This window comes from Actinia tenebrosa, unplaced genomic scaffold, assembly GCF_029948245.1.
Source record: "Actinia tenebrosa isolate PJP-AT-01 unplaced genomic scaffold, QUT_ActTen_1.0 PGA_scaffold2__45_contigs__length_23673736, whole genome shotgun sequence".
In the NCBI taxonomy this organism is placed as follows: Eukaryota; Metazoa; Cnidaria; class Anthozoa; order Actiniaria; family Actiniidae; genus Actinia; species Actinia tenebrosa.
This window is the reverse complement of record NW_028292579.1, coordinates 13,797,298-13,810,296: the sequence shown is the minus strand read 5'-3', so window position 1 is coordinate 13,810,296 and position 12,999 is coordinate 13,797,298. Positions and strand designations below refer to the sequence as shown.

At 36.2% G+C, this 12,999-nt stretch overlaps 2 protein-coding genes across 2 annotated transcripts; both read left to right on the top strand.

The window, feature by feature from the left end:
* Nucleotides 1-414: 414 nt before the first annotated feature.
* LOC148909296 (uncharacterized) lies at nt 415-4,330 on the top strand. The gene is made up of 7 exons (XM_089034608.1): nt 415-626; nt 1,895-1,953; nt 2,033-2,124; nt 2,580-2,698; nt 2,919-3,453; nt 3,862-4,020; nt 4,128-4,330. The coding sequence occupies exons 1-7, from the start codon at nt 576-578 to the stop codon at nt 4,244-4,246; spliced, it is 1,134 nt and encodes a 377-aa protein (XP_088890734.1). The 5' UTR covers nt 415-575; the 3' UTR covers nt 4,247-4,330.
* Nucleotides 4,331-6,892: 2,562 nt separating this feature from the next.
* LOC116290398 (uncharacterized) lies at nt 6,893-7,795 on the top strand. Its single transcript, XM_031697418.2, is given in 2 exon segments — nt 6,893-7,337; nt 7,340-7,795. Coding segments are annotated over 2 exon segments (804 nt in total). The 3' UTR covers nt 7,699-7,795.
* The last annotated feature ends 5,204 nt before the right edge of the window (nt 7,796-12,999 follow it).

The window sequence follows — 12,999 nt, the reverse complement described above, 5'->3', positions numbered from 1 at the left end:
ACTTTTCTCATGATTTGAAGTCCTATTATGTAAAAACAATTATTATTATTAATTTTATTCAAAATAATGATTACAATGATGCCAATATATAAACCTGTGCAACAGAAATTGAACATTGATTAAGGAGGCTTCCAAGGGTTTTCATAATACCGATGCACTCACAGAAAGTGACCGATATCTTTGTATTGCCAAAAATCGTATTTTAAAGTGATATACCATATTAAAGTTGGTGAAATGAGGATTCGACTTTTTTGAAAATTATCATGTTTGACTTTGCACTTTTTAAAATCTTTTCGAGAGGGCCCATTCATTTATTAATTCTTCATTTATTTGTTGAACAAAATTACTTTAATTGTGCCCTCCCCTCCCCCCCAAAAAGGTGCATTTTTTAGTTAATCACCCTCCCATAAATAATCTCTCGTTTGTTTGAGAGCGTTAAGAGTTTAGGAGAGGAGCTAAAGAAACAGAACCAATGTATCGAAAAACTGGCAGCCAACGTCGAACAATGCACAGCAGAGATAGCGGCCCTGAAGCAGGAGTTGACGGACCTTCGCAATGATCAAGAGCATGTGCCAATGCCGCACAAACTTCCAAGCTTTAGCGGACCAATTCCCAAAGCCCTGAAGGTAAATTCTTGTTACTCTTAATTAATCATTTGATAACCAATATTTTAAGGAATTTCTAACACCGTAAAAAGACTGAGTAAGTACTCTAAGAAGCTGCACTAATTTAATAAATATTGGTTATTCTATTACACAAGCAGACTCAGCCGTGATGGGGTCGGTTTTCGTTGTTATCCATAAGCATTTATTTCAATTATATATGTTTATAACTATATTACTTTGAATGGAATTGTAAGAGCACTTGATTGAAGTTTCCTTTGCGGATTGAATAACAATGTTCTTATTGTTGATAACCCTTTGCAAGCGTATTTGGGTTTTCTTTTGTGTGTGAAAACCCCTTTGTGTTTAAGGACAATTTTAATGACATAATATCATTCATTGAAAAAACCGCCTATTAACTTCTTGACAAGCTGTCACCTTCCGACTGTATTCATGAAACAGACCATCCTCGATTTTGCTTGAAAATAAAGAAATAGCCATTTTTTACTGAAGACTTAAAATTCCGTTTGTGAAATTGTTTATTAATCCTTGAATCACTCCACTAAATACTCCATCGGGAATCTTAGATTTACCTTTCACCATCCGCAGGGCTCGAAATAACAGCCGGACATAATGACCTTTCAAATACATTTTTGTCCATTAACTACCGATTTTTGAAAAGTCAAAAATTGTTATCACATGCGAACACTTTTTCCGCTCCAAAATTTGGCCGGTCAACTTGTCGCCTTTGAAAATCTTATTTGGCCGGTCAAGTAGCAAAATTGCGGGACCTTGTCCTTGACCCGCCGTTATTTCCACAGGTATCCCAAGCTCTGCATTTTTACAGTAAGTATATATGGGATCGTATGGCTTGGAGATTTTATTGGAGAAATACAATTGTCAAAATAAAAACAGTCTTACTTGTTGTTTGTGGTTTCTTTGTCCTCTGTGTGGAATTTCAGGCCATTTTCTTCAATGTGGACAAAGAAACCACAAACAACAACTAAAACTATATGTTTTTATTTTGAAAATTGTATTTCTCCAATAATATCTCCAAGCCATACGATCCCAAATATACTTACTGTAAAAATGCAGAGCTTGGGATACCTGTGTTATTTTGATCCCTGTGATGTGTACCCTGGTCATTCCATGAAAAAAAAAACCGCTGAAAAATTGAATGTGACATGATTAATCAGAAAGGCGCAGTCCATAGAGTCAACCGATGATAGTCTATGGACAAAAATGACTCGAATTTTGACTCACACCTAGTTAAAACTTGTATGTTTTATCAGGATGATGTACATTTGGCCCACAACCAGCAAAACGAAATGCAATTTCGTGGAAAAGAAGGGTGAGTATACATGGTAACCCAGTGACTTTTGATACATGCAGTACCTAACTATGACGTTGTTTTATCATTGTACTTCTAGTATTGACAGTCCTCACAACAGTGCTGTGAGGGCATTTCTGGTGCAAGAACTAACCAAAGAAGAAAATGGCTATGAAAAACCAGTTATTATGAGTAAGTTTTGGATTTTTACACAAAAGTAATATGAGCCAAGACAATGCTCTTGCCCTTTTTCTCGCAAAATTACTTCCTCCGTATTAAACAATGATTACTTCCTCCCTATTTGAAAACGATCTGTAAAAATGGTTCTTAACAAAATCTTTTATAGAACGTGCAGAATTTAGCAATCTTTCCCTCTGCCAAAGCAGGTCCGGTGATATCAGAAGAGGCGCGCAATGAATTGTTGTTACTTTTCTGACGGTTCATGGGAAATTCTTTATGTCCAAACCAATGAACTTTATTGGCAAAATGGAGGCTTTAACCAACTATTTGACCAGATAAACCTTCTAATTTATAAACAAAGTTTATACTTATTGAAATGACCATTAATTAAAGCAGTAATAAATTATGCGTTCGGTGTGTATACAATGAAGTAGAGAGAAATTAATTAAAGCACATCTTTTCCTAAGGGGCTGTCACTCGATACTTCGAGACAAAAAGACAGCAGTACTTGGACAATCTGCCGGAAAGGAAAGAAGTGACAGAAAAAAAACTGAAAGACAAGATCCTTACTTCCCGAAGAAGAAGGGTGAGTCGTGAGCCGTTTTGACCGCTGTAATACTGCTCAAAGTAGTAGTATAATAATATAATAATAATAATTACAATTTATAAAGCGCTTATCAGTTATGTGGGTTTATTGTTGCTCATTTAAATCATACCTATTAAATCAGAACATTTTAATATTATGGACTGAAAGAATTATATGTTTAATACAACAAATATTTCTTCTTGTGTCCTTCTACATTTAGCTATATGTTCAAAGGATGAAAGTGGCTAACGAAGCGGAAAGAGAAAGGCTGTCAGAAATAGACCATAATTATATGAGCGACGAGGAAGATGGAGATGAGGAAGGGATATGGGTCGTGCGTAGTCCATCCAGGAGGAGTGCTGAGCTGTCAAGCCTCCTCGAAGCTTTACAAAAAAAAGTTAAGGAGAAAGACAGCACATCAAAGCACCTCAAAAACAAGAGAATGAGGGGTGCAAATTGTACGAGGAAATTACCATCAAGACCTCCAGCATGGGCTGTTTCTCAACAACGACAAACTCCAATACGTCAACCAACAGCACCACAACATCACAACAGCACCACAGCATCAACCTTAAGAGATCTGGAAAATGGGGGAAGACCATCCCTCTCAAGAAAAAACCCACAGCCTTTAACAAGAAAGCGCAACCGACCAAAACACCCGCAGGAAACAAGAACTCAAGATATGGAGGATGAGGACAGCAGCTGCAGAAGTTCTTCTCCGAAGAGCCCATTCTTGAAAGGAAAAGGGGCACATGGTATAGTAATTATATACAAGTTAATTAACTGTTTATTGGCATAATTATTATGCATGATTGTTTATGATTATCTAATATTCAATGGCTTTGCATTTTGTCAGCTGGAAGGAAGTTGTAGGAAGCTGAAAGTCAATGTCATAATGTCCCCCCTCCCCCCCAAACAAAGACATTTAGAACAAATTATCTCGTAATAACTAAAACATCACTCTAAATCCTCAATGCCATCAATCATTGTATATTTAGAGAGTTGTTGCTCATTATACATTAACAAATCATCGCGTGGCGTAATTTGACTAGCGCGAAGAGTGATCTTAAAGGTCTTGAGCGCCATCTGAAAGCATGATCAGAAAAAAAAATTCACGGATCCTTCAAACGCTAAATAATAATGAATTATATTTTCTTCATAAGATTCGGATGAAGAGGATGAAGAGTATGAGACATACTCTTCGGAAGAAGAGAGCGAGGAAGAGTTTGCCAGAGAAGGAGAGTTTTCAAAATATGAATCATCAGACGCAGAGGTACGCGAAGACCGACATATCAAGAAAAAGAAACTATCATTTTCTCAAGGTTAGTCAGGTTTATTGTATAGAACATTTGTCCCTGACGTGCAAACTAATTTATTTTCTTTTTGGAACTGTAAATTTCCTTTTTTTATTTATTTTTTTATTGAACAGTTCAACAAGAGTTAGCCCTTCCTGACCCCAAGACACCAGAGCAGATGCCCGGCGCCTTCAAAACAAGCACCCCAATCACTGGAAGACGGCAAAACAGCAAAAAACCAAAGAAAAAGTGAAAACGAAAGCAACTTTCAATTATATATTTTATAATTTTCATCAATACTTAAATTTCATTAGTAAAACATGTTAAAGTTATCTTTCACAAAAATTATATGATCGCATTAAAAATGTTTTTGATAAAACCAAAATGTAAAAAATGCTCGGGAATCGGAAAATATAAGATACGTGATTCTCGAATACTTGGAATGGCATGGGAAATCATTGAGAATACGAGATATAAACCCGGGGAATCGGAAAATACAAGATACGTGATTCTCGAATGCTTGAAATGGCATGGGAAATCATTGAGAATACGAATTATAAACCCGGGGAATCGGAAAATATAAAATACGTGATTCTCGTATACTTGGAATGGCATGGGGATTCATTGAGAATACGAGATATAAACCCGGGGAATCGGACTCGAATACTTAGAATGGCATGGAAAATCAAGGAGAATACGAAGTCGATACTAGACGTATCGGCTTCGTACCGGGACCCCTGATATTCCATGACAGGGAAAAACAGTCCGAATACGGGAGTATACGAAATCGCATATTCCATTACACTTTAGATATCCGTTTACCCGATACTTGCGTATACTTACGTATTCTTTAAATATACGAGTTCGTATACGAGAATATCAAGACTCGTATACCCAGCTTTTCACAGAGTGATTGCCAATAACGACTACCACTTGTTTCACGATAAGGTCTGGACTAATGATATAGCATTTCAGTATAATTTCCCACAATTTCCATCTCTGATTACGTAAATCGAAGTGTCCATGTTTTTTCCTATTTTTTACATGTTTATACCAATGTATTTATACATGACATCTCTCAAAATATGTTACCGAAAAAACTCTAAAAAACACTAAATCAAAGACTTCCTCTCGTTGTAATACGAATCTCGATTTTCCGTAGCGTCCGTCAATATGGCGTTCTTCTATATGGGCTTTCGATTCCTCGTCGAATACTACCGCACTCAATTCTTTCTTAAACTCATTATTACGACATCTTGATTCAGCACAGTTACATAAAAGATGTAGCTGTGCTCTCTTCTAAAGGGAGAGGAGTTCTGTGCCCTGCCTCTCCCTCTTCTCCTATTTTGAGAGGCTCCTGCTGTGGGAATCCTAAGGTTGGGGCCTCACAAACTGTCGCCTAACCCGCTGGGCAGTGTTATTTGCTAGTCTTGCAGACTATAAGGATAAAGTTAAACAAGAATTAGTATTTTGAATTGATACATACATTGAGCAGAAAGTAGGCAATTTATATATTTTTTATATACTTTATATATTTTATTTTTATATTTCTGAACACAGATCATAAAAACAAAACTTGGAAATAAATTCGGAAATATTAATTTCCTCGTTCCCAAGCACTATAACTTATCTATATTTTGTATTTCATAAGTGCTACGCGGTCCACATATTCTCGTCTTTGCATCATAATTACCAAACATCTATTTCAACACGGCCTGCTTTCAGTCAGACCTCTAGCTCAGCTGATAGAGCATCGGTAGTACAATTCCGAAGGTCGTGGGTTCGATTCCCAGCGAGGTCGGAAATTAATTTTTCATTTTCATAGGGTCTTTCGCCCGCAATAACCTCGTTCCCAAACACTATAACTTATCTATATATTCTCATATTCTCATTATTCTTCATATATGAGGTTTAGAGTGAGAAATTTTTAATTCCTTAACAGGAATAGGCTTATGGATGGGTGTTGGTTTTGGATTCCAGTAATCAAGCTGAGATGTAACATACATTCTGTTGATATTTGATAAAACGTCATGGAGTTCAAACAGAGCTGCACCCAAATGTCCATATCCCGTGTCTGCCCTACCCTTACATCTGCGAAATGCAGAATAATTAGAACTATTAGGCTGAAGAATGAACCCAAGCTTATAATGCTTTGTGCTCTCTTGAGTGAGTTCCTTCTGTGTAGGGATTACCTCATAATGACTGAAAATGTGGCCCCATCATTATCCTTGACCTTTTTTAAGGCAAGTGATCTGACATAACCATCTTTAAAGAATATACTCTTTTTCGAGGACCTGAATGATGCAAGCTTTTCCTTGTCATAGTCAGCACTACTCATAATTAGATGATAAATATGCCCATCAAACCAAATGGGGGAAATTTAGAGAAGCCAGTTGATAGCTCTTTCATGTTAAATGGATCAGGAACAATTTTGCCAGGTGTGGTAACGTTAACCGACCATTAATACATTGATTAAGTGAGTCTGCATTTAGATTCATGCTATGAATAGCACGAGCTAAGGTTATAAGATCAGGCTTGTTGTAACCAGAAACTGTAATTCCTCTATTTTGAATATATCCTTTTAACTCTTTAGTATTCATTTTTACAAACGGAGGTGGTTCAACAGATGATGATTGTACAGTATCCTGCTGATGTGGCTGATTGGCAGAAGAATTAGGCTTAACAGGAGGGTGATGTGGCTGTTTGACAGATCAATTAGGCTGAACAGGAGGGTGATATGGCTGTTTGGCAGACGAAGATTTTACAGTAGTAAAAAAACATCCAAAAACTAAAAGAAGAGGTAGAGAAGAAAGTAAGGGCCGAAGTTACTGAAGAATTTAAGAGAAAAGAAGAAACATGTTCGGAATTGGCAGAAGGAAGGAAGCAAGACGATGAATTTATGGATGTTGGCGAAAGCTTTCCTAAGGAAGCCATCGAGAAAGTCAGCGAAGTGAAGGAGATAAACGCTTCAAACATAGTGAAGATGGGCAAGTTTCTTGGTTCGGGAACCTTTGGTCAATGCTATTTGGGTATGTACTGCGGCATACTTGTCGCAATAAAAGAATTCCACCGAACCAATAAAGGCGAGGAGGAAAACCTCAGGAAAGAAGTGAAGCATGAGGCGACAGTTATGAGTGAGCTCGGCGATCATCATGGCCTTCCACTGCTTTTTGGAGTCGATTTGCAGAACCACCCCTACAAAATCGTGCTCCAGTTTCACGGCGAAAAAGATCGCAGTTTAACCATCCACAAAGCAGCAAAGCAGAAAAAGCTCACCAACGACGAATGGTTAGACGTGGTTGACGGCGTCGGAAAAGCCCTCGAACACGTGCATTCCAAAGGGTTTTGCATAACGACCTAAAGTCCAACAACATTGTTTTGGAAAAAAGAGAGAAATGTTATAACCCAGTTATAATAGACTTTGGGAAAAGCACCAGGATCGACTACCCACCAAAGAGAAAGTTCTTCAACGTAGAAGAACAGAAGATGCATTCCAGAAAGTATCCTCACATTGCACCAGAAGTTGTGAATGGATCTGGTCCAAGAAGTATATCAAGTGACATATACTCATTCGGAGTAATGATTGAATTCCTTTGCAATACCGTCGGCTTGAACTTGTTATTCTTCAATCGATCTTGGTATAAAAGTCGTGCTCTACACACTAGTCCGAAACTTAGGCCTTCCATTAGGCAACTCATTCGATAATATTATGTTTATAACAAGAACAATACTTTCCTAGCTTATTTCGTGCCTGTCTCGGTGGTTTAATAGACCGGTTTACAGGTAAATTTCTCATGGCTCAACTTCGGCTTGCATACCAGCGAGTAATGAATCCTTTTGAATTTTGAATTTGACTGCAGTCATAAACGTGAAAATTCCTTACATTACAACGGGCTGTAGTTGAACTCTAAAGAATAAATCACACGCTAAAGACTGACATGAGGCTGTAGTTGAGCGAAGAGATTTGTCTAATGGTGTATTTGACTGTTTAGGGATAAATTTGAAGTTTACTGAAGATTTAGGTTTGCTATCGAATTTTGATAGTATCGGTTCGGTTCTGTTTGATTAGTTTTCATTTCATGATATTAGAAGCAAGAACAGACTAATTTTAGTAGTTTACAGTATAAGATCATAAGGTATTATTATACTATTTATAATTGTTATACATCGTTTTTTTTAATAATTATAATTCGTAAACATAATTTAGGAAACTTTTCTATTGTAATCTTATGTAATCTGTGGTTCAGTATCACTCTGCCAAGGTGTTGCTAATTATGACGCCTTCTTGGATTAAATAAATAGACATCTAACCAACTCAAATGCTCAGGTTTCATAGTTCTTTGTTTTAGTAGGGACATAATTTGTACCAACACAACGGGGTGCCGCTTTCCTGAACTAAGCTAACCTCCTCATATATACATGAAGACCCCTTGTTTAACTAAGAATTGAAAAAGTTGTGTTTGTGAATTAATGATGCTGCGAACTATTCCAGAGCAAGGTTTTATTTCATTAATTACATATGAATTAGTACACATCATTAATAACTGATTTGCAATACAAAGTCATACTTCATATGCTGTTAGTGCCCATTCGGGACCTCCAGTTGGCTTTGGGTGTCTTTAAGGCTCCCCAATTTTGCGCTTTAAAAGCATGGGTAGGCCTCGCTCTGACAGCCTCCTTTTTGCCTTTCGGTCCAAACTTTCCCTTGGACGCTCTCTTCTACTTCTTTTTCTTCTCGTGATAAAGTGGCTTTTAAGGGCAGCTGAAATTAAAACATATACCCATATACTAAAGTTCAGCACATAATCAATAACAATTCAACATAATACAATTTCATTTGGCACCTTATACTGAAAAGTACATTAGTAATGCACCTATCAAATTATTATTATTATTATTTTGATGTCAGTTGAATCAAAAACTGCTTTATAACCCTGGGGCATTTGAATATTTTTGAAGATGTTGTTCAAATCCCCATCCTTTGTCTGCACCGCCCCCAACCCCACCAGCGTTAACTTTCATAGGTAAAAAATATTTGAAAAAATACATAATTTAGTTGTTATATCAAGCATAAGATATTTGTGACATTCGTCATCTTGGTAAGTGATTTTGCCCTATATCATTTTGACGTCACAGCTTGTCTATTACAAACACGTAAAAGAATATGAACTAATGTTGCTCTTTAGCTGAATAGATCTAATATGTCTGATTTTTTGAACAGTTACACGCCCTTATTTATCCTACACTATTGTTTATAAACAATACAATTTTCATAATGAAATTGGGCAATTCTCAGTGGAAAGTTGTCAATTATTTATTCATTCTGGGTCCTTCTGTTGTTCCTTATATTCTGTCACCATTTCCTGTAGTGTCACCTCAAGGAATATTTTGCGCTGAAAAAAAGGTATATGTATGTGTACGATAGTTATATAAAAATTCTATTTATATTCATATTTTTGTGTGTGTATGTAATAAAGAACTGCCGTATTAGCGATTCAGCAATGAGGTTTGTTAAAAAAACACTGATTCCTTGACGAAATAAAGAAGCAGATGACCGAAATGAAAGCAAGATGCTCCCGTGATTTATTTATTCGAATCATACTTTTTTCTATAGAACAAATTACAGATATGAATACAGATATATTTAGATATTATTACAGATATGAATATTTTCGAATGTTACACTTTATAGTTCCATATAAATACTTCTGATTAAAAATTGCAAAGAGCAGCGTTTGCAAAACACTACTGCTATGGTTGCCAGAGCGCAATTAAAATAATCAAATGAAGAACAAACGTACCTTTCCAGATATAGGGCGGTAGTTTTTAACGCCATCAGGATACATTTTCTGACGGCGGTCAAGACCTCTTCTGGGTAGATGAAGGCCGCGCTATGACCAACTCCACGCTGCCGGTAAAATACGAAAATATAAAGGCTTTTTTAGTAAGAATTTTCTAATAAATGATAATAATATTTCTTCTTATATATTCAAGATTGAATAATGACCAGCAAGTGCAGGAAACTTACCGACAAGAAGTCGAACAACGAATTGTAAATATATTTACGTACTTCTGCTTGTGTCGGCAGGACCTCCTTTTTGTCGTCCCTCACTGGGCCAGACATTTCTTTTGCGCTGGACAATAAGTCTTATAAGGCTTCTGGGAGGATCTTATTTTCCCTCCCAGAAGGACTTCCACTTTGGATGAAATCTCTTGTTTCTAAATGGCACTTAAGTTGTTGTCTAGAAAGTTTGAGGTAATGCTTAGACATTCTGTGATGCTGCATGTTGTTTTGGCTGCAGCAAGGTCCAATTTTGTTTTCTTCTCAAACATTTCATTTGTTGATAAGACTGGCTCAGGCTTTTCAAATAATATAATAGCCTGTCTTGAAAAAGCTCTAAAAAAAATAACATTACTTACAAAGGGGGTTATTCGATCATTCCATTTTCTTTGACCATCAATAAATATTTACTGAGATGTATAAATTTTTTGTATTTAAGTATTAAATACTTTATAACATATTTTTGCAAAACAAAAATGCTCTCATTCATTGAATTAGGGATGAATCAATGAATGAATCAATGAATGAATCAATGAATGAATCAATGAATGAATCAATGAATGAAGGAATGGCGAAAATATAGATATAATTCCATCACTAATTTTTAATTAAGAGAAGTAATGTATGTATACTGTGATTTCGTAAAAAAACAATGGTTATAGAAGTAATCATAATTCTTACTTTGTTATGTAATAACTGGTATCGATAACCTAATAACAAAGGAGATTTGTAGCTTCTGTTAGCGGTAAACATTGTGGATCTAGACTTGCATCGATTTGTCCAAGTCACGCGACATACAGAATGATCACGCACCAAACTGTATTTTGACATATGCTAATGAGCTTGTGCGACATCAATATGACAGATGACTAATTTGCATAATGCTGTGACATCACGTGAAAACCAAGAATAAGCACTACATCATATTACATTGTTGCGCCACGGTAAGCGATTTAAGTGATAAAATACAATAAATACACACATTCAAAACCATGAACACGTTTACTTGTGGAAGCACATGGATTACAGGTCTTCTTTGAATGTCATTGCCGACGTGAAGTTTGACATTTGACATGAGCCTTACAGTGAGTAGATTTCAATTCTAAACACTGTCAAGTTATTTTCACTTAGAAAAAATGCAGCATAATGAAATCCATTCCTTGAGCCAATAGAGTAGAAATAATATTTATATTGATCAACTGTCTTGGTGTATATATCATGTTTTAGAAGATATGAAATCCCTTCCTTGCTCTTTAAGCTGAACGGTTTTACCTTTGTGTCCTCAGCACTGGCGATGGAATTCGTGATTCCATTCTGCTGCTTCTGCTGCCTTGATTTCTTTGTATAGAAAAAATGAGAGTCATTAATACAACAAATTATAACATACACTAGTTGCAACTATAGTGATTTTTGAACCCTACTGAGAAGAGATATGGTTTGGCCTTGGTGTCCTCAGCACTTGGGATGGACATCTTGATTCCATTCTGCTGCTTCTGCTGATTGTGCTGGCTTGGTTTCTTTGTATAGAAAAATGAGAATTAAATAAATACAACAAATTATAACATACACTAGTTGTATTTATAGTGATTTTTGAACCCTATTGAGAAGCCTTATATACAGAAACTTCGAGAATGTGCAGGATGCGTACTCTAGAATATTTATATGACAAGTATAACATTATGAATACTCTTGCAAAACTTGGTACGTGGGGTATGTGTTAGTATTCTCTGTGAATACTACAGGCATACTTCAAGTATGATATGAATCTTGAATATCCTTGAACAATAAAAGTACCGAGGGGATATGCGATTCTTGAATACTATAGAATATTAGCTCTTTGGCACAGTGATGTTGTCCCAATTGTTGCAAAAGTAGTTGTTCTGGTGGTCCGACAGTGCCTCAAAAGTACGCATTTGGGAAAAAAACGCTGTGGGGTTCGCAAGAAAACTCCTTATAAATGCTCTTTATTGCAGCAACACTTCTTCCAACTGCCGTGTTTTCCTTTAAAGACATAAATCTATAAATAAAATAAATGTCATTGAAAAATTTCAATATTTTAAATTAAATAGTTTGGGTATCTTATAATTTACCTTCATAAAAGCTCTCAAAACACCATCAAACAAAAGCTACAAGTGTCTGTCATCAAAGTTATGCACTCCGTGATCGATACCATACCACATGATTGACATCGTTTGTAAAATGTTGTTGCATCTAGAACTGCTTCATTCATTCCAGCCGTTTTATACTCTTCTTAGCTTCGATGATATGTCCTTCTCGAACCCCGGCTACATTTTTTCAAATAGGTGTATTAGTCCATGAGCCAAGCCATTTTTCATTACCATTCGGGGGGACAAAGGTCATCATACATCAAATTAAAGCTTATCATGTGTAGATTTCAAAAATATATGATGGCAATGTTGTCAAAGTAGCTAAAGGGTTTCACGTGACCTTGAATTTTGTCTAATTAGCATAAATCGATAATACACCAAAATGTGGCTTTTAGCACGCAATTCTGTACATTTTATGTAAAATATAGCGGTAATAGTTAAAATCTCTAAAAACTATAATTATTAGTGTTATTTTAAATGTATGACATTTTTAGCCACTTGGCCCACGTACGTTCGGACCGTTGGTGACAGCAGTATTTTTGGCGTATATAGGGGGGAAAACTGAAAATGTCAAGCCAGCACATAACAGAACAGATAAGTAACAGTTTAAACAGTTTCTAACGGCTAAAAACCCACCAATTTTTGCCCTAGCGCACTTGGAGACATCTTTTAGAACTTCATAATTTTCAGGTGCATCAGCATTGGCAATGGTCTTGTTTCCCTTTGCATACATTACATCTTATCCCGATTATATAATTACTATTCCTGGTCATACGAGCACCATCACCATGTACCTTGATTTTAGTCTTATCATTGCTTGCAGAAAAGTCCCTTGCA

Bases quoted from the DNA above. Each gene is read 5' to 3' on its own strand.
- LOC148909296 (XM_089034608.1), top strand. From the start codon at position 576: ATGCCGCACAAACTTCCAAGCTTTAGCGGACCAATTCCCAAAGCCCTG. The intron at 1,954-2,032 runs GTGAGTATACAT...TTGTACTTCTAG, and splicing joins CAATTTCGTGGAAAAGAAGG to TATTGACAGTCCTCACAACA. The intron at 4,021-4,127 runs GTTAGTCAGGTT...TTTATTGAACAG, and splicing joins GAAACTATCATTTTCTCAAG to TTCAACAAGAGTTAGCCCTT.